Raw genomic sequence first — 21,795 nt, forward strand, 5'->3', positions numbered from 1 at the left:
TGCTAGCCATACGCTTGATGAACTAAAGGTATTCTGTTCCTGTTGTGTGTGTTGGTGTTCGTGCCTGAAATCCGGCATTACTCTATAGGCGGGTGTCAATTGCCAAGTTTTATCTTGAACGGGCTGATAGGATTTGGATTTTGTGGTTGCATTTGTGATGTAGAGTGTGATTCTTGCCAGTGCTGCTCCTTTTTGGCTCAGTAACCGTTTCAGTTAAGCGAAGGGCTGGTGCATTAATTCTGAGGCAGTAAAATCTCAGTTCCTTAGGAAAATGGCTGTCAACCCGTGGTTCACAAGTGGCTGGGATTTTGTGACCTATATCTGGGGGGTTTCTGAAAAACTCTCATCTGCCAGTAGGGTTACCTTTCCGTCTAGAGGTCTGCATCCTTCATGTGAACATTGTACAAGTGTATAAACCAACGAAAAGCTAGGAAACCATTGCTTTGGAACAAACCTTACTCCCTTGTGACTGAATATGTCTGTCGCTGGAGATGTTCTGCTTCTCTGCTCTGCCTTCACAAGCGGTGAGGTGGGAAGAAGAGTGCTCTCCTCACAGGCGGGACTGTACAGCTTTCGCTGCTGGAAGGCAGCCTGGCTTCACCCTGCAGGTGTGCTGCACAAATGGGTTTGCTCGGGGTTTTAGGTACACGCTGGGGTGTGGGGAGAAGGTGGGGGGCAACCATAGTGTCAAGGTAACTTCAGACTGCTTGTTTTGTTTAGAACATACAGAGTACTTTTTCTAAGTAGAAAAGAAATACAGATCTAAGACCTTCCAGCTAATTTTTTTCTTTTTTTTCTTTTCTAAGCATGACTAATTTTGGCTAGTTGAAACAGGAGCATAATGAGGTACTAAAAATGTTAGAGCAGTGCACTGCTTATACTAATTAACGTTTCTGTGGGAATAGTTTAAACAGAAATACGCATGGGTGTAAGTTTGCTTAAACTGTAAGGGAAAATGTTGTTGTGTTTCTGCCGAACTCCCACGCTACCTTGCTTTATCCGCCCCTTCCCAGCGAGAGCTGCCTGCTCCTGGCCACGCGCTCGGGTTGCATTCGCGGTTTACTGTTTCACGGCTCCTTCCAGGGACAGAGATTTCTGGGTGCCTGAACAAAGCAATGACTTTACACGCAGTGTCTGTTCACCACTTCAAACAGGCTCGGGCAGAATCTCCAAACTGCTCCAGCTGTCGAAATATTCATACGTGAAGTGTAGGTATGACTCACTTTGAGGGTATGCAGGGGAAACGCATTTAAACCCTTGCAAGTAATGTGGAGGAAAACAACACAAACCCCAAAACAACCAGCAACCAACAATCTGATCCAATTTACCGAACATTTTTAGACATGATCAAGGAAAGCCGACGTTAAGTGGAGGAATGCAAGTTAGCTGGCAGCAACGGTGCGAAGTAATTGCTCAAACCAGTGTTTCTAAAGGGATTTTATAAAGACTAATGCTAGGCCTGGTCTGGCTCTACATTTTTCTCTGTGATTTCAGAATAAATCACTGCTAATAAATTTGCACATTACATCGAGATAGCCTGACATGGGAGGTTGCACATAGCTGTTTCCATTACTAAGCAAGCTGCACCATTTTTAGTAAAATGTGTTTTACTGTAGATAAATATGAGATTGTATGTCTGAAAACAGAAAGCAAATTCTTCATATAAAGCGAGGTGTCTATATCCTGACAAATGGCTATGGGCAAAATGATCTTTTGAGCACTGCGGCAATTTGCAGTGACTTTCAGTGCTGTGTTGAAAAGGCTTGGGGAGATCCTTGCACAGCAGAACAGGAGCGGTGAAGAAGAGTAACATGTTGGTTTGCTTTGGGTATTGTACTTAGGAGACTTGTAATGGGCTATTGCCCCCAGTTCTCTTGCTGGATTTTTCAACCACCTTTTTAAAGTACAGATAAGGTTTATAGAAAATCCACCAAAATTCTCTTGATGCTGGAAAACATTCCTTACGGAGAAAATTAGAGGATGTTCTGGCTTACCAAAAAGGATTGAAATCGGGGTTAATTGCAGTATGCTTCCACAGGAGGAAAATGTCTGGTTCCAGAGGACTTCTAATATAGTTGAAATACCTGGAGAAATTATCCTCAGCTCTGAGTTGCAGTTAGACAACTCAAAGGGGATGTGAGGCAGTATTTTTGATGGTATGCGCGAATAACCGTTAGAACAAGCTCGAAGAGAAGTGACGGGTTTCTTTTTCAATTGCAAGTAGTGATGCTCTCCCAGAGAACGTGCTTAGCCAAACAAAACTCGTTGAGTACCATGTGAGCGCAACAAGGTGAAATTCTGCATCTTCTGGTGTAGTGTGAGATAAGACAAATGTCTTGGTTGTCTGTTTCCTCCTTAAATTCTATTGAACTGAAAACGGCGCTTTATTTTCTTTTAATTATGTTACTTGGGTTTGGGTTGGGTTTTTTTAAGTAAATTATGAATATTTTGAAAAATTCTCCATCTTCACTACTTCTAGATCTGTTATATAAAATTTGTTGTTAACAGGATTATCTTTTGTAGTATTTTTAACTCATTGTCATCTATAACATTCCTTGAACGTATTCAGTGAGCTACTTTTTTCTTTCTTCTGCTCTTCTATATACTCTTCCTGCTTTTTTGGAGAATATTTAGGTCGGAGACTTTCATATGAAGCTTGAAGTTTACCATGTTTCATTCTGACATGAACTGTTACTCTCTCATAAAACACACATTCAAATTTTAATCAAGGGATTTGAAGATATCCCTGTGTTACTGGCTGGGCACTTCTAGCTAGCTGTATGACAGAGCTGAGTATAAATAAAATACCATATTACAAAGTTTTGGTGTTTTGTTTTGGCTGCTGTTGAGCTGGTGAGATGATGGTTACTTTTGATGCGACTTTCACAAATGCTTACTCTGGTTTTAACCAAGCCTTTTTTAAAGACAGGGAAAACAAAACCAAAAGAGTGTGCCTAAATCCGCTAGTCTGAATTGCAGTCTGTTCACTTCCTTCAGCTGATGTTCTGTTCAGAATTGATGATACATGACTGCTTTCTCTAACATGTGTGTTTAATCTTCAGATCTCCGATGGCCAAGGAGATGAGCGGTCAGAATCTCCCTATGAAAGTGCTGATGAAACTCAGACTGAAGTGTCTATATCATCCAAAAAATCTGAGCGAGGAGCAGGAACAAAAAAAGAATATGTGTGTCAGGTGAGAGATGTTAGCTGGGGCAGCGAGCCGTGTTTCCTGAGTTTTCCTAGAAAAGGTCTTTTTAAATATGAAAATGACAATATTAGGCCAGAAACAGGTTTATCGTGTGTGTCTGAGAAGTCTATTAGTGATGGGGGTGCCATGCCAGCAAATGGAATTCTTCATTCCTGATTATTTTTTTTCTTGCTTTCCATTAAGTGACTTAGCGTTTCTGCTTGAGTTTCCAGATCTGTAAGATAAGCATAATTTGTACCTCAGAATAAGTGCATGACTGTTGCCAGGTAACTAGTTAAATGGCTGAAAAGAGCTGCTCGCTTATCTGTTAACGAAGAGGAGAAAGGAAAACCCAGTGGGTTTTGTGCTTCTGCGTGCAGCAGAGATTGCAGCGATGCATTAGTCGCAGCATGCGTGTGGCATGCTAATTGAAAGCAGAAAGCCTTCTCAAACTGTTCTAAAAGAGTTCTTAGATTATGAAACGATAACACAATACAAATGGACAGATAAAATTTGTTTCCACGAGACTGGGCAAGCAGTTGTATTGCTGTTTCTTGTACATAGTGATGATGAGGTTATGTCTATTTTTAAATGTTGGCTAATCCCTTAAATTCTGCCAGCGTTATTGTTCGGTTCATTTTTAGTTATGCATGTGTCATTGCTAACCACTCAGACACAGAAGTATCATTTTGTGTCACCTAGATCAATTTCCTTTTGCCAAGGAAAAGGAAAATAAGGATGCTTTTTAACCCTGCTCAGATGCATCAGTGTGCTCAGGGAAAATTTCTTAAAGCTTTGTTTCTTTTCCTTTTTTCTGTCAGATTGTGTTTACTCATGAACTGTGGTTCTATGAGTGATATTTCTAGCAGGTTAATGACTCTATTATCTGTTTCGACTGGAAGCCAGGGCATGGGATGGTGCTTGTAAAATTATCTTTCACTTATTAAATTTGATTTCAACAACGGGAAAAGATATTTTGAGGAGCAATATATGAAAATATTCGGAATAAAGAAAACAGTTTTTTCCACATATGAACTTTTCTTTAACATTCAATGCCTTTGTGTTGTAAAAGCTGTGTGAAAAAACAGGTGATCTCCTACTGTGTGAAGGACTTTGCTATCGAGCTTTTCACGTAAGCTGCCTTGGGCTCTCTGGAAGACCAGCAGGAAAATTCATTTGTAGTGAATGTACATCAGGCAAGTTTGTCCCTTTCTGTTAATAAAAAAAAACAGTTGTAGTTTTCCCATACGTTGTTCTAGGAAATCATGGTGGAGAGATTGTGTATCTCTGGAGAAACCACATTTGACCTTTGGTGCCTGACAGGGTGGGAGTTCATATAGTACCGTGAAGTGTGCCATGTTTTAGAAAGCTCACTCTGTTTTCAATGAGAACTCTCTTGCAACTTGGCTGATTTAGTCTGAATTCCATTGCCTTAATAATTGCAAAATATTTGCTCACTGAGTACAATTACCGATTAGAATTAAGGTCTGTCACAAAGAATTATGAAATTCTAGGAAAAAAGCAGCAAGTGAAACATTTTAAGTCCTTTTTCAGTCCTTTGTGTGTCTATATAAATCTTTTGCTTTTCCTATTAAAAGACTACCTTATTGCTATTAATTTCATTTGCTTTTAATCCTGTAATAATTGCTTGGAAGTTCCTAATCTTAAAACTTTACGTAAAAGATTTGCGTTCTTGCTCATAAGCTCAGTTCAGTACACATGGTAAACCGTGTTGGAACAAGGCTGCTTCAAAGTAAAGCTGTTCCGAGCAGTCCAGAGAGAAGATTAGAGGATGCTTGTCTTTGGTTTGTGGACCTATTTCAAATTTTACAGGATCACAGACAACCCATCATCCTATTTCATTGCTTTTTTAAAAAAAAAAAAAAAAAAAAAAGCAAAACCCCACAGTCGTCCTGGCGTACTGAGGCTTATAAATAAGAACGTCAAAGCAGATGGGTGAGGCTTTGGGTGTTGTTATGTACGCTTTAGCTGCAGTGGGTTTGCACTGTAACTTTATCTGAGCAGATTAGTGTTTCACACTAAAAGTAAAGAGATCGCTGCATCAAATAACAGAATTTGATTTGAATTTGTTTAAAAAAAACCACAACAAAAGCAACTCCCCCATGCATAACAAAAACTCGCAACAGAAGCATTTTAAATTCACGTGTTTGGATGAAAAATTAGTTACCTTATTTTTATTACTTTTGCTACTAGGTGTGCATACCTGTTTTGTGTGTAAAGAGAGAAAGGCAGATGTGAAACGCTGTGTCGTGTCCCACTGCGGGAAATTCTACCATGAAGCTTGTGTGAAAAAATTTCATCTTACTGTGTTTGAGAACAGGGGGTTTCGGTGTCCTCTCCACAGCTGCCTGAGTTGTCATGTTAGCAACCCCTCGCATCCACGAATTTCAAAAGGTAGCTTAATTTTATGTTTTTATGACTGATGAATGAAGTCTGTTTATGGATGTCAGTGTAAGGAATCTGGCCGTTTAATAGCTGCTAGCTGCAATTTTTCAGGCATGCATGGTCTATGATGGATTCAGAATTTTTAAAAAAATGATTGCATAGTTTTTAGTCAACATCAGTGTTTACCTTGTTTGTGTTCTTTTTTTTTTTTGAACTAGCTTTCAGTTATCTGTAATTAACCAGGTTTTCTTCTCAAGAGAGAATGAAATCTAGAATGCGTCTGTGGTGAGATGAGACAGGCTGAGCGGAGCGAGGGCGAGACCTGTGACTGCAGCTACTGCAGCACGGCTCGCGAACGGGGAGGCAGCTGCTGCCCTGCATATTTTTAGCTTTGGGCAACATCTGTAGACAAAATTGCATGACAGAGGAAAGCTTGTCTACTCTGGCATGCATAGTTAGTTAGAGCCTTGACGTTTAAATATTATAGTGTGTTAAACTCAGTGGAGGATTCTTTAAAAACCTTTGTTAATTCAGTATTGTTGCTAAATGCAAATATGCAGACTTTGAAAACATAATTGGTATGGTTTTTTGTGTATATGGGCTACCTCAGGCAGTAGTACCGTTTTTTAACTCAAATAAGAAACCAGTTTTGTTCACAAATAATATGGCAGTGTTCTGCTTTGCTAGGAAAGATGATGCGTTGTGTTCGCTGTCCTGTTGCATACCATGCTGGAGACGTTTGCGTTGCTGCGGGATGTGCAGTCATCGCTTCCAACAGCATTGTTTGTACGAATCATTTCACTGCCATGAAAGGAAAAAGTCATCACGCGCATGTCAATGTGAGCTGGTGCTTTGTGTGTTCAAAAGGTAAACGGACGTAAAACTCTTTCATAAGTGCAGCATCAAAACGTTTTTTTCTTCAATTTAAATTTTACTAGTCTGTTTATAGAAAATTATTAGAAATGTGGCATGTTAAGTTAGGCTCTGTTAGCTATTGAAATAACTTTCAGGTTGGCTTGTGCTGCTTCAGGTTTTTGAGTCTCTTTTTCTTGCAGATGTAATTTATTACAGAATGTTTTTACTTGGCCTTTGTCCAGCAACCAGAAGCCTGATTTAATTCTTTACCAAAGACGTGTAATGAGAAGTATTTCTCTGTTCTTTCCCCTGTGTTCAATGTACTGTAGCTTTTTGTGTTTCTTTATTGCTAATAAGTGATATTAAAACATAAATATTTTAAGAGCTGCTTTTACTTTAGCAGCAGAGAGCAAATTGGATTGGTATTAGTTGTTGCTGGGAGTGCCGCTAATTAAGGGTGGTTTTGGTTTATATTGTGCAATAAATTTATTTCTTACTGAGAACCACAAAATGCATAGTGCTGATTAAACTGTAGCAGTGAAAGTTTACCTGATTTGTTAACAAATTAACATGCGGCATAGCAGCTTTTAAGCTGCAGCTAACTTTCCACTTGATAATTCATGAAACAAACTAACCACCTCATTCCCTCTCCCCCCAGGAAAAAAAACCTAAGATAAATCTGTTGTTAAAATCTTGCATACAGCAAAATATTAATATATATTAAACTATGTTAAATATATTGTAGTCATTAAAGTAAAACAAGTTAATTATAATTTGCAGTGCATTATTCTGGCTTTTTTATCACCAACTTGCTTGTTATTTTGTATGTATTACTAATCCGAGCCTGCCAGGCATTCAAATTAGTTAGGATCTTTTGGTTTTTGTACTCAGCTAAACAAGATGTGTTTGTTGCAGGCCAGCATGTTTTAACCATTTATTTTCTAGCTGAACCGACCACATGTGTATCGCACCACTTTGAACCGGCCTGGAATGTAAAACTTTTCTTTTTGTCTGGATGTTTTTCAACCCTTTTTTTTTTGTTTCCCCCCCTCTCCGAAGGAGGAAGCTTGTTGTGCTGCGAGTCATGTCCTGCAGCCTTTCACCCAGACTGCCTGAACATCGAAATGCCAGATGGGAGCTGGTACTGCAATGACTGCAGGGCGGGGAAGAAGCTCCATTTCCAGGACATTATTTGGGTTAAACTGGGAAATTACAGGTCCGATGAACGGATTTATTTTGCTGTACAGTACTGGCGTGTTTAATTAAGGATCATAGAATTGGTAGCTTCTGTAGGCCAGCCTTGCTGCACACAGATTTCTCGTTCCTCTGTGAACTAGGGACCCCATCCGCTTGCAAGCTCCAAGTTCAAAGACTGGTAGCTTCACTGTTGCTCTTCGCCAAGGCATTACCCATACAGGACTCCTTGTAGTCTTCTGACATCCACTTGCAGTGTATGAGCCTTCAGCCCCTTTTGTTTCAGAGATCTCTTCAAATAATTAAGCTGGTATATCTTGTAATTGGCCAAATTACTACCTTGCAGGCTAGAGACAAGTTGTCAGTGTTTTACACTTCACTGAGATTTCGAGTGAGATAGAGGTGGGTGGGGTTTATCCTGGAAAGCGTTAATAGCTATTATCAGCTGTCTCTTGATCTTTGACAATTGCAGTGATTGCAAGCCTTGTTAAAGATGATGTTTTTGCTAACCAGATGCAAGGAGCTTTATTGTGCATGCTTATCTTGAGGGCAGGCAAAAGTCCCACAGATTTGAGTGTCCGGCTTTCGTTTTCTAGTCCTGTCTTCTCTTGTTACGTAGTGAGTGGGGGGAGGAAAGGATTTTAAGGTTTTGAGGATTTAAGAGCTTGACTAAAATATTGTATTTTTTCATTTGTACTTCTGTGCTAGATGGTGGCCTGCAGAAGTTTGCCATCCGAAAAACGTTCCCCCAAACATCCAGAAAATGAAGCATGAAATCGGAGAATTTCCTGTGTTTTTCTTTGGTTCTAAGGATTACTACTGGACGCACCAAGCACGGGTGTTCCCTTATATGGAGGGAGACAGAGGGAGTAGATACCAGGGGATCAAAGGAATTGGAAAAGTCTTCAAAAATGGTACATAGCTAAAAGTAAACAAAAATAATCTTGTGATATGCATGCTTTACTTCCTTCAGACGTAGCATTGGATCTGTTTTATCCCATTTGTTTTCTAATACTGAATTTAAAAAATTGTTCTGGTGTCCTGGGCAGCAGTCACTGTTAATAACTTTGAATGAAGGCATTATTTTTATGGCTTGTAAAAGACTAGCATCTCATTGGAATTATTTCTGATGATTTTTGCTTTCTGTGAGAGACATGATGAGTGTAACTGGGAGACAGAAAAAATAGAATTGATACATCTGTTAAGGGTATTAACACTCCAGAAGAATTATTTGCAAGAAAACTGAGTGATGGGACTAAGAAGTAGAAGATGAATCTTTGTTTAATACACATGGGAATGAGCATGTCAGCTTGGGGGGGGGTAATCATCTTTCTAGCATTTCTGTTGATACAACAATATTTTTTTAGCTTTGCAAGAAGCTGAAGCTCGATTTCGAGAAATAAAGCTAAAGCGAGAAGCCAAAGAAACCCAAGAAAGTGAGCGTAAACCTCCACCATACAAGCATATTAAGGTAAAGTTTGAGGAAATTACACTGGATACTCAAAGGCCAGCCCTGGAGTGGAAGAGCTGAAGGATGAGGTGGGGAGGAGAGGGTGCAATGATGTGCTGGCAATTGTGCTTTTAGAGTGATGAGATGATGAAATTTTGCTTCCATTGGAACATCTGGTGTTGCAAGCCCAAATTAGTAGCCACTGTAATAACTCTTACAATGAATTCAAATGTTTTAAAGTGATGTGTAACTATTTTAATCTATTGTTCAGGTGAATAAACCTTGTGGTAAAGTGCAGATATATACTGCTGACATTTCTGAGATTCCCAAGTGCAACTGCAAACCCACAGATGAAAACCCTTGTGGCTTTGATTCTGAGTGCCTAAATCGAATGCTGATGTACGAATGCCATCCACAAGTTTGTCCAGCAGGAGAACAGTGCCAAAACCAGTGCTTTACGAAACGTCAATACCCTGAGACAAAGATCATCAAAACCGATGGGAAAGGATGGGGTCTGGTTGCTAAGAGGGACATTAAAAAGGTATGAATCATTCTTGCCTAGCAAAGAATTGGTGACTTGGGATGTTGTCTGTGGGCTTGGTATATACTTTACTAGTGATACTTGGTGTCTTCCAGGGAGAGTTTGTGAATGAGTATGTCGGTGAGCTGATTGATGAAGAGGAATGTATGGCAAGAATCAAATATGCACATGAAAATGACATTACCCACTTCTATATGCTCACTATTGATAAGGTATTTTACATTTTCTTCTGCTATTTAATTGTAACATTGTGTTGGTCTCTTTTCCTTCTGTTGATCACCTTGGTAGTGCACTCTGCTACTTGTGATGTTCCATAGTGTCAGATATTCACAATCTTGTCTCTTCTGTGCCTGCTTGTTTCATTACATATATATATAATGCATCTTATTATTATTATAATGCATCTATGTCATGTAATTAAGTATATATTAAGTTCTATACATTGTGCTTTTCTGCTTGAAATCAAGTACAGCAAAGTATTTATCAGCCTTGTCTTAAAAGGAAGTATGATGTTTAAGGAAATAAAATCATAGGATGGTTTGGGCTGGAATGGACCTTTAAAGGCATCTAGTCTGACCCCCGTGCAATGAGCAGGGACATCTTCAACTGAATCAGGTTACTCAGAGCCCCGTCCAACCTGATCTTGAAATGATAATGATACTAACACAGCAAATTAATCTGTAGTTCTCTGTACACACCTCTGAGTATTTTGTTCTGAGAAGGGAAAGAAAGTGGAGAACCCAGACAGTGGGGCATATTGATTATGTATATTGTATTGCTTCACAGAATCATAGAATGGTAGGGGTTGGAAGGGACCTCTGTGGGTCATCTAGTCCAACCCTCCTGCCGAAGCAGGGTCACCTACAGCAGGCTGCACATGAACTTGTCCAGGTGGGTCTTGAATATCTCCAGAGAAGGAGACTCCACAACCTCCCTGGGCAGCCTTTTGCAGTGCTCCGTCACCCTCAGAGTGAAGAAGTTCTTCCTCATGTTCAGCTGGAACTTCCTCTGCTTCAGTCTGTGCCCGTTGCCCCCTTGTCCTGTCACTGGGCACCACTGAAAAGAGCTTGGCCCCATCCTCCTGACACCCACCCTAAAGATATTTATAAGCATTTATGAGGCCCCCCTTAGCCTTCTCTTCTTCAGGCTAAACAAGCCCAGCTCCCTCAGCCTTTCCTCATAGGAGAGATGCTCCAGTGCCCTCATCATCCTCGTAGCCCTCTGCTGGACTCTCTCCAGTACCTCTTCATCTTTCTTGAACTGGGGAGCCCAGAACTGGACACAGGACTCCAGATGGGGCCTCACCAGGGCAGTGTAGTGGGGGAGGAGAACCTCCCTCGACCTACTGGCCACACTCCTCTTGATGCACCCCAGGATCCCATTGGCAACCAGGGCACACTGCTGGCTCATGGTCAACCTGTCGTCCACCAGGACACCCAAGTCCCTCTCTGCAGAGCTGCTCTCCAGCAGGTCCGCCCCAAGCCTGTACTGATGCATGGGGTTGTTCCTTCCCAGGTGCAGGACCCTGCACTTGCCCTGGTTGAACCTCATGAGGTTCCTTTCTGCCCAACTTTCCAGCCTGTCCAGGTCTTGCTGAATGGCAGCACAGCCTTCCGGTGTATCCACCACTCCTCCCAGTTTAGTATCATCAGCAAACTTGCTGAGGGTACACTCTAACTCTTCATCGAGGTCATTGATGAAGAAATTGAACAAGACTGGGCCCAGTACTGACCCCCGGGGAACACCACTAGTTACCAGCCTCCAACTAGAGTCAGTGCCACTGACGACAACCCTCTGAGTTCTGCCATTCAGCCAGTTCTCTACCCACCTCACCGACCACTCATTCAGCCCACACTTCCTGAGCTTCCCTAGGAGGATGTTATGGGAGACTGTGTCAAAAGCCTTGCTGAAGTCTAGGTAGACAACATCCACAGCTCTCCCCTCATCTACCCAGCCAGTCATGTCATCGTAGAAAGCTATGAGATTGGTCACAGCTGCTTGGGAGAAAAACAAGAGCTGGCTGTCAGTCACACATATTTTTTCAGTTGTAATTGCCTTTCTTTTGCCCGAGACAGTTCTACTCTGTATTTCCACAGCTTCTGTTTTCGGTAGTCCTGTACCTGAGGAGTTCCTGCACAGGAGTTACCACCTAAGAAGGATAAAACCATGTTTCTCTGAACACTTCTGTTTCTAACCCCTCTACTCAACTGACACACGATGTCAGGGTGATAAATATCTGAACAGAACATGTATCTGACTCTTGCTGAAGTTAATAAATGATTATTGTGGTTCTGTCTTTCAAAAATGCCCATGGCATTATGAGGCTGGGCTGCACATGCAGTTAGAGCGGCTGGGTACATGTGCACGTAGTCATGACAATCATACAGGTGCATTATAAATATAAATTAGAAGCAGACTGTAGTTTTGTTCATAAATAAGCAAAACTGTCTTAAGCAGCTTTGCAAAGAATGTTTCAAAATTCTTCTGGCTATTTCAAGACTTTGTTTTATTTTGTTACTGTCTGGTGTGTTTTGTGGAGATACAAATTAAAAGGCAATTGTATGTAAGGATGGGATTTTTTTAGTTTACCAAGAGCTTGTTTTTGTTTAAACTAGGCTGATTTGGGGAAAGAAAGCTGGTGAGAAACTGATAATCTCTGCAAGTAATCATGCAGTGACTTGGTAAATACCATAAAGCACAGTATTTGTAAATGCGTCACAGCTTTGTGAATGCAGAGTGAAAGGTAAATGGACCGAGTTTGAGTTTTGAGGCTTTTTGGAGGGAGGGGGTTCTTAACAGACTGCTATGGTGCTCACAAGAACGCTTATCCTGCCACGTGGCTGAGATGAGTTCTAGGAAAATGTGAGCTAGAGCACGAGTATTGCTTTGGGAGTGTCACATTCCAGGCCACATGAGACACTACAGTTTTCAATACAACACGTACCATCAATTTGCTTGTGTGCTTCTGGGTGGCAACACCGTGTCTGTTTTGAATGCACCTACTGAAATCATGTATGGAATTTTTGAGGGGGGGGGAGAAAAAATATTAATGCTGTTGCCGGTTTGATCTCCAGGACCGTATTATTGATGCTGGCCCCAAAGGAAACTATTCTCGTTTTATGAATCACAGCTGCCAACCAAATTGTGAAACTCTAAAATGGACGGTACATGGAGACACCCGTGTCGGCCTGTTTGCTGTGTGCGATATTCCTGCAGGTATATCAGCTTATGTTGGTTTTGGTTTCATTCTCTAAGTTAAACACTTCATGCAGTTACGAGTGGGATGGTCATGGTTTAACTGATGCAGTACAAATATTTTTTTAGAGAACTCAGCATGTGGGAGAGATGCTTTGTGATCTGCCTTTTACTTTAATGTTTCTTAATAGTGAGTCCCCACGGCTGGTTTTTGTTGCTTGCTTCTAAAGGAACACCAAAGAGGCCCCAGTTAGTATCCTTGCATTCACATCGTGTTACAGAGCGTAGTTTTTGGCTTGGAGATCTTGAACAGTACTGCATCTTTTCAAGTGAAGATAATAAGCCAAAGGAGTGGATGTATGAGGCTGTTTCAAAGTGTCTATGTTACGGTTTGCGTGCACACACACATATCTGTAGCTATATCTAGCTGTATAGGTGTATGTAACAGGTGTGTGTGTGTACACCAGACACGTGCACATTTTTGTGTGAAGTCAAACCAATTTATTTTAAAATGTCATTGCGTAAGACATCGTGCTGTACCGGCATCTAGTTAATCATCGTCAGTGCTTACGAGCAGTAAAGGGGGGGGGGGAAATCCTATGGTAATACGTCAGCAAGCAAGTACAAAACCAAAAGATAGATAATGAAACGTTTTGCTTGTAATAATTTTGGCAGATTTCGTTACCTTGTCCTTCATAATGAAAGGGTATGTCTTATCTCACTCAGGGACAGAGCTGACTTTTAATTACAACCTTGACTGTCTGGGCAATGAAAAAACAGTCTGCAAATGTGGTGCCCCAAACTGCAGTGGATTTCTTGGGGACAGACCAAAGGCAAGTAATATATCAAGAGATTGGGATGGTGCCTTGTCTACTGGCCTTGTTTTCTCTTGGGGTATGCGTTGGTGGACTAGTTTTGTGTTATGATAAGGATTATTGCTGCTTGAGCAGATACTGGCTGTCTTCTGAGGAAAAAGCTTACTGTTTCACTTGCTGGGAAGATTGAAACATTCTGTTGCCAAACATAACCTTGGTGCTAAAAAATACATTTTTGTACTATAATAGTACAGCAGGCGATGCTGCTTTTGGGAACACCCGAAAATATTTTCTTCCGCTTTATCCTATGAGAAATTAATTACTTTTGGTCCTGAATAAGAAATACTGCTAGCTACTGGCACTAGCTTCTGCAATCAAAAGCATATAAAAAAGGGAGTTGCAGAAGGAATAACCTACCCAGTCCTACTTGAAGTATGGGGAGGGGAAGGGTTGTAGGAGCTAGGAACTGACTAAGAACGAGCCTAACTGTAGTCAGTGAGATTATTCTGACATTGTAGTTTAAGTTTAGGTGGGGGAAATATAAAATATGATTATTTTGTTAAGATTTATTAAAAAATTTCAGTTGAACTGAAGAATAAAAATGTGGGGTTTGAATAATGGAAAAAAGATCCCAATTTACATCAAGAAATGACCTGTATGATTTTTGTCGGGTTAATTTAAAACCTTTAGTCCAGCAGAAGTTGATGGGGCTTCCTGAAGGGCTGGCGTGGGAGTGCGAGTGAAGGCACAAGTACATTCCCAAGAGAAATAAATCTCACTTGTGAATATAGAAAGGCTGAACCTTCACGTGGTCCTTCACACTGCTCAGTAGCAGGCATTTCAGACGGTGGGCTTAAAATCTCCAGAATTTTCGTAACTGTTTTTTGTTAGGGGATAGGCTTAAGTGAGGTTTCACGCGAGTTTGTGATCAATTTTCACAGACAGCCACGAAGAAATGAAATGTTATAATTCATTTGTGCAGGGCTGTCTGCACTGGTAGATAGAATGGGCTAATTTTGAAGAAAGTAGGTAATGATTACTGGGGTTGGGGGGAATGGTGGTAGGGATGTTGAAAAAACATCCAGAATGAGTTTTATGTGGTTTGGTGAAGAAGAGTTGAAGTACAAGCAGCAGAATGTCAGACTGAAATAGGCATAAGGTTTGATATATTATTTCTAACATTATGGGCACAGCTACAATTCCTGAAATTCTGCTGTCCGTTCCCCAAAGAGAAGTGGAGACTAGTTTTCATAATTCCAGCCTGAGTATTCACAGTTGGAAGAGAAAAATGGATATTGAAGTGATTGGTGGTGCAAGAACAAAATGGGGGTAAATAAGTCTCAAGCAGATTAGACTGGAAACTGGAAGAGCTTTTTTCAGTGATAAGAAAGCGGAAGAGCTTTGCAGTAGGAAGGGATTGTACGGACAAGATCTGGTTTCACGATGACTTTTCACGAGGGTCAGTGTGCTTTTTTTTGTCAACACAGATAGGTACAGTGAGGCACTGGACAGGCCTGCGCCAAGTCAAATTTTTGCCTGTGTGCACAGTCTGCACATGCCAACAGTTCTGCTAGGTTGTGTAATATTTTTCCTTTAGAAAACTGGCATTTACAGATTTGCACCTTACTCTTTCAGAATTCTTCCACTAATGCCTCAGAAGAAAAAGGCAAAAAGACCAAAAAGAGAACACGGAGACGCAGAACGAAAAATGAAGGGAAGAAAGAATCTGAAGACGATTGTTTCCGTTGTGGAGATGGAGGCCAGCTGGTATTGTGCGACAGGAAATCTTGTACTAAAGCTTATCATCTCTCCTGTCTTGGTTTGGTGAAACGCCCTTTTGGTGAGTCGGTTTGCCTCTTAAACATATGTAAATAAACATCTTGTGCAGGTACCTCATTCATTGCACTGAAACCTTGTCAAGAGTGTTGTCTTGAAATCATTGTTTTCTTCTGGGGAGAACTTTGTCCATGCATCATGTAGGAGCTCTTCTTGAGTATGGAGGCAAAATGTTGGCCTTCCTCCTGCCTCTCTAGCAAAATGAGCCATTTGTTTTACAAGTGTAGGTAAATGAGTACATCACTTGGTAGGAGCACTGTGGCCCTGTCACAAGAAAGTTGATTGTATCTAAGAAATGCATGAAGCCAGTTGAGTTCAAGCCAAAAGAATGGCAGCAGCATCTGGAGCAAGGCGAGCAGGAAAATGTTAAGGGCAGCAGACACCAGGTTGCAGTTCCAGATACCACAGGAGTTACCAGGTTCCAGCCCGCCACGTCAGGTAGGATATGAAGAAGTGAAGCAGGCAAAGCCTGCTGTTGTCTCAGAAACAAGTGAAACAGTGACTGGTAAAACATGCTGGGGCAAAAGAGCGTCTGTAGGTAAAGCACACCAGCCGTCCCTGAGCAAAACTTGCAACAGACAGGAGAGCGTTGTAACGGTAGGCAGCAGTTGACTGGATGTTTGGATGCTCTACCAGCCTGCAAGTTTTGTAACATGCTGTTTAGTAAAGCCTGAATAATTTCTTCTAGTTGGAGCTGACTGCTGTGTTTAAATGAGGGGATGTCAAGTCTGCTGCTTACTGCTGTCAGTTGAGCTTTAGAAGTATGACATAGCTTTCTGGTTTTTGAGATGAGCCACAGTAGTTGCTGTATCACCTTGTTTTGTCAGGAAAGTCATGCATTGTTCAGCTGCTGAAACACAGAACTTCTTTAAAAGGTGATGACACGTTTTGCTCCCTGCTAACACACTCCTTGGATTTGATTGCAGGAAAGTGGGAATGTCCTTGGCACCACTGTGATGTTTGTGGCAAACCTTCTGTTTCTTTCTGCCACTTCTGCCCAAATTCTTTCTGCAAGGAACACCAGGACGGGACAGTACTAAATTCTACCTTGAATGGACAGTTATGCTGCTCTGAACATGTTCTTGGGGTGGATTCTGTTGAAACTCAGAAGACTGAGAAACCCCGCAAAAAACTGAACAAGTTGAAGCCTAAGAGAAAGCAGAGGAACAGATGGATGAGAGCTGAATGCAAATAGTCATGGACTGCAGTTTCTGCTGCCAACACTATCTTGTAGATAAGTTGTGAATATGACCAGGGAAGGACACAATTTTGCATATATTCTGTAAAGGTTACGTGGGGGGGGAATTTTTGTTTTGTTTTGTTTTTATAAATCCACTGAGCCAACCACAGCAGTCTTCTGCTGCTTCTGCACTGATAACGAACTGCATAGTTCAGAAAATTTCAGGACAAACCAAACTTACTACTCAGCATTACAGTTACACTTGAATTGTCACGAATGTAAAAGGTTCCCTCCAAAATACTTTCAGATTGGAGGTAGGTTGAAATCAAACCAGGTAGGCATAAACATAGGTTTTGAGGTAGTATTTGTCAACCAACAGATGTTAAAAATAGTATATCCTTGAACGAAGTTACTAGCTCTCAAGTCCTTTGAAGTAGGAAATGGCTTGGTCTGTGGTCCCAATGAGGTTTGCTTGCCTTGTGTGTTTTTGAGCAAGTGCTTGAATGCCCGTCATGATCCAGGTGCGTATCTCGCTGTAACCACACACATAACAATTTGTTTGTGCTCTTACAAAATAGCTCTCCAATGATTCCTGAACAAACATGCTTTAAAATATTCTTCCACCAAGAAATAGAGCGCATGGTGAGAAAGGCACACCCTGTACCGGAGAGGGGAAATCTTGCATTGTAAGAGAGTTTTTCTATACTGTTTTTTCCTGTATTTCATTCCAGTGAAATAGAAGTGACTTGATCTTGCAGAGCTGTACAAGTCTGGATTTAAAGGGATATTGTCTTGCAATCTAGGCCAAATACTCTAGGATTTTTGTGTCTTAATAAAAATAAATCTTACAAAACCTATTATTTGACAAAATTACCTTTTTTTTTTTTTTTTTTTTAATTCCCCTTAATGTCAAGTAAAACGCAGAGGCAAACATTTCTTTGGAATGCTTGGAGCCCAAGCATCACAACTTTGTGATAATGCAAAAAATGCCCAACAAGGAACAAAAGAAACCCCTGTGAATGAAACAGAAGGTGAAACTTGACTGAGGTGCAAAAACTAAATTCAGAACAACTGATTAAAAGTTAAATCGATTTTTGAAGAAGCATGTAAGGAAGAATGAATTTGAACGTGAAGTTTAGCCTGACTGTTGCTTTTGATGAAGTTTGCATAAAACTGGCTACTTGACTTGGCAGACTGTTTGAAATCATTCCTTACTTTTTTAGGAGCTCTGCTCTCGCCTGTCTTATTGCCACTGTGCTGTGTCAGCAAAGCTGTTTGGAATTTTTTGCTCCCATTAGGTTTTCACACTTGCAGTGAGATAAATGTACAAGATTTAGTATTGATGGAAATAATATTAGAACTAGGAAAAAACGGTAAAGAAAAATGTCGTTACCAGTTTTCTTCCCAGTGCATGTCATTGGTGTGTGATTAGGCAGGGGTACAAGTAAGTTTTGACTTCTGCCATTGTTATCTAGCCCTGTGTAAACACAATGTGCGCCTTCATGTCCATTTAGTAATTTGTGTATGTTCTAGCTTAGTTTGCCTTTACTAGTGCAGAAAGTCTGTGTAGCCCTTTTGAAAATGAAGCCTTGTTATATCATAAAGTGTATGATTTTTTCCCCAAAGTATTTCTTCAGGATTTGACTGCAGATTTAGGTTTTGGAATTATCGAAATCCCCATTTGTTCCCAACACATAAAAACTTTTGGTTTGTTAGAAGATACTAACTGAAAGAGGTGTGAATTGTAGCATTGCCCTATCCGGAACTCTGTGGTTTTTATTTTGTGACCAGACTGCTTTGTTCTTCTAATCAGTTTTTATAAATGCTGTTGGAACATTAAGTTTTTTCAAATAATTTTGAAAAAATAGCACAGTTCAACATAGGGGAAAGTGTTACCTGTTTGCATTTTTTAAAGTGGTATGCCAAGCCTTGCACTCAAGCTAAAAATCAAGATTTCTTAATTGATTGTGAGGGAAACTTTCCCTCTGCTATTGATATCTGTTATACCAGGACTGAGGCATAGGCCTGTGCCTAAAATCAAAACCAAAAAATGGTATTTTGTATGTTTCTCTTACACTGGTTTTTGAGGGGGGGGAAAGATTTTCCTCATCGCTTTTAAACAAAATGAAGGAATTTGATGTCGTTGGGACCATTCCTTGAATACTATACTGTGTAAGGAAGGCTTTATAAGAATACCTTAAATAAGTTATTATAAAATCTTACCTTTACATTCCATTGCTTTTATAATGTGTTAATTTTTTAGTCGTTCCGTTGCTTTTTCCTCTTCTTACATAGGTGCAACAGCTCTGGCATGCTGGAACAGTTATGCCCCAGGTCCTAAGAGGCAGATCAGATGCCCACTCCCAGAAGGCACCGTCTCAGGTAGCCACTGCTTGGCACCGCTGCGGTAACGCCGTCCATTTCGCGATCGGTCGCGGAGCCTACGACTCCCGCCTGCCTGGCGGGTGGGCTCACCAGCACGTTTAGCTTGGCAGGATGCAGGACAGCCACCCATGTCGTATCTGTTTGTGGGTAAATAAAGACTTTGCCGTTCAAAGCAATCCCTCTCGGCGCTCTTTTCGTAACGTTAAAGTCACACACGCAGACCTTAGCGAGTGGCTGTTTGACTTTCTGCTTCCTTCTACCTCTTCCCTGCTCTCTACTACTCAGCTCTGTGGGCCCATGAAGGCTTGCGTCGCTGAGACTGCAAATGAGGAGTTTGCTTTGGAGTTGCTAGGAACTTGTTCCTTCTGCTGATCTCATACTTCGGAGACTGATCTTTAAAAGAAATGTGGGCCGCGTTCTCCCTTAATGTGTCCTGACCACACAACCCATGAGCTCAGCGAAGTCACTCAGGTGGTGATCTGGTAGAATTTTAGTTTCTGCATCAGGAAAGGTGGGGTTTAGGTGTCTTTTAACGAAGGCTTCTGTACCTTACTCTGCAGCACTGGGAAAATAGGCTGAAGTTTTGTTAAAAAAAGAGGACAAAAGAAAAGTTGTTTCACTATTTTCCTTCTCCCACTGTTCAAATACAAGGGAAAACAATCTTGAAAAATTAAGCTTTCTCATGGTGCCAATCACTACTTTTTAGCATTCATCCACTTAAAAGATTTTCTGTTATAAACTCACCTAAAGAACATATAAGTATGGCATATTATGTGGCATTAAATTATGTACTTAGTGTCTTGCCCATTGAAGTAGAAAAATGTCTTTCCTTTTCCAGCAAGCTCTTCAAAGCTGGTATGTGATAGCCACATTCAGAATTTGTGTGGAAGCAATTTTCATTTGAATATGTTAGATATATTTTCATACAATCTAGGAAGAATAATCAAATGTCTGTTTTGTTCAATAGCTTTGTGTTCATGGTCAGTTTTTAGGTTTTCTTTTAATTTTAATTATTTGGAAAACAAAATATCTTGAAAGACGTATTAATGGGATTTTTCCATATTGTTGAGTCACGTTATTCCATGTCTGTCTGAGAAACTTCAGTGTCTTATTAAATATTAAAATTTATTCCTAGTTATTTAAGAAGTTGCTAATTATTTTTTGTAAAACATCTCTATATAGTTATTGTTGCTCCAAGTTTTTTTTCTTTAAAGAAAAAAGTGTGTAGTGATGCATACTACAGAAGCGTGGTTTGGCAGTGAGGGGATTGGATGTTGTTCTTTCATAGTGAAAACTTACGCTCGAGGACTTCCTAAGAGACTCTGTGAAAATAATGCTTTAAGCTTAGTGGAGGTGATAATGGTTGTGCTTTGGCTTGTTTTCACAGTGTTGCTTATCATAAAAAATACTTTTTTTGCAGCACGGTTGTTCCTGTTACAGTGCTGTTTTCTGTTGCTCATAATTTTACAGGCTTTCAGGCCTTGGAGCTGGAGTCATGCAGTCCTACCAGTTCCGTTCTCTTGGGTTCGTTTAGGTGTCACTGGTGCTGTCCTGACCCCGTCAGGTCTGAACATGACTGCGTTTTGCTTTTTCGGTCGGGTTTTTGTTTGGGTCTGGTTTGACTTCTCCCGTGTCTGACAGCCGCTATGTTTTTTTAAGAGCGTTTCAGAAAATTGCTTTGGTACTAACGGGTTACTGCTCTGCTGGGATCATCTGGTGCTGTGCCTCAGGGTTGTGTTCCCCTTGCTGCCGCAGTTTTTTGCCAGTTGAGAAACTTAATGCCTGTCCACTGAACTGAGAGCGTGAGAGAGGCGGTTGGGGAGGATGGGGGGAGCTCTGCCCGTGCTGCGTGGTCGAGTGTGGGGTAAGGGTGTAGGTACTATCCACGTTGCTGCTGATTCAGGTTAGAATCATAGAATGGTTTGAGTTGGAAGAGACCTTATAGATCACCCAGTTCCAACCCCGTGCCATGAGCAGGGACACCTTCCATCAGACCAGGTTTCTCAAAGCCCCGTCCAACCTGGCCTTGAACACTGCCAGGGAGGGGCAGCCACAGCTTCCCTGGGCAACCTGTGTGACCACAGAGGACAACATACCTCTCTTCCCACCCATTTATTCATCTGATGGAGCTGAGAGGGTTCAGAGAACTGATACCTTTTATTATTTTTTTTTAGAACACAGTAACACCTGCCCTGGGGAGAGAAGAATGAGCAGCTGAGGGCAGTAACCACGTAACCCCCCACCAGCTGGGTTACTGCAGCTGGCTGCTGCTGCAGGACCCCAGTGAAGAGAGGGAAGTGAGAAGGAACACCTGCTTCCACCTCAGTGCACGTTCATTTAAAAGCATAGATCTTTTGATAGCAGATACTGTTTTCACTAGCACTCATCCAGCTGGTGAGGCACAGCGCTGTGACAAAGGGTCGCAGCCGGCTGGTCTGCCCGGGGTTCCCAGCACACCTACTCCGCGTATGAATTTTGCCGGAGGAGGTTGGAGGCAGGAAGGTGGGAAGGCCACGAGACCCCAGGTGCCGATTTCATGGAGCAGCTGAGGCTGGCTCCATTCCAGTCGATGGCCATTTCCAAGTGCCTGGCGTGCTGGCGTGGCCGCGAGGATGAGGTGCAGAGAGCTGAACATTATAGAGAAAATAAAGCAAACAACAGTTTTAAAAAGAGAAGAGTCAACCAGCTGCACCAACACCTACACGTTTTGAAATTATCTCTGTAAAACAGAGATCCCATCAGTTTAACTG

The 21,795-nt window shown here is 41.3% G+C and overlaps 1 protein-coding gene and 1 non-coding gene across 2 annotated transcripts in view; both read left to right on the forward strand.

Annotated features, from left to right (window-relative positions):
* The window catches only part of NSD2 (nuclear receptor binding SET domain protein 2), a 79,174-nt gene extending 59,094 nt beyond the window's left edge, over nucleotides 1-20,080 (forward strand). The window contains exons 11-23 of the mRNA XM_075420373.1: nucleotides 3,063-3,194; nucleotides 4,261-4,384; nucleotides 5,403-5,603; nucleotides 6,282-6,461; nucleotides 7,509-7,665; nucleotides 8,352-8,557; nucleotides 9,011-9,114; nucleotides 9,365-9,634; nucleotides 9,730-9,846; nucleotides 12,709-12,850; nucleotides 13,556-13,662; nucleotides 15,280-15,484; nucleotides 16,407-20,080. Coding sequence (XP_075276488.1) covers nucleotides 3,063-3,194; nucleotides 4,261-4,384; nucleotides 5,403-5,603; nucleotides 6,282-6,461; nucleotides 7,509-7,665; nucleotides 8,352-8,557; nucleotides 9,011-9,114; nucleotides 9,365-9,634; nucleotides 9,730-9,846; nucleotides 12,709-12,850; nucleotides 13,556-13,662; nucleotides 15,280-15,484; nucleotides 16,407-16,675 — 2,214 coding nt within the window. The 3' untranslated portion in view covers nucleotides 16,676-20,080. The remainder of the gene's footprint in view (nucleotides 1-3,062; nucleotides 3,195-4,260; nucleotides 4,385-5,402; nucleotides 5,604-6,281; nucleotides 6,462-7,508; nucleotides 7,666-8,351; nucleotides 8,558-9,010; nucleotides 9,115-9,364; nucleotides 9,635-9,729; nucleotides 9,847-12,708; nucleotides 12,851-13,555; nucleotides 13,663-15,279; nucleotides 15,485-16,406) is intronic.
* Nucleotides 12,443-12,573, forward strand: LOC142361556 (small Cajal body-specific RNA 23). The gene has a single exon (XR_012764169.1).
* Nucleotides 20,081-21,795: the final 1,715 nt, after the last annotated feature.

Source organism: Opisthocomus hoazin, chromosome 5 (assembly GCF_030867145.1).
Source record: "Opisthocomus hoazin isolate bOpiHoa1 chromosome 5, bOpiHoa1.hap1, whole genome shotgun sequence".
Lineage (NCBI taxonomy): Eukaryota > Metazoa > Chordata > Aves > Opisthocomiformes > Opisthocomidae > Opisthocomus > Opisthocomus hoazin.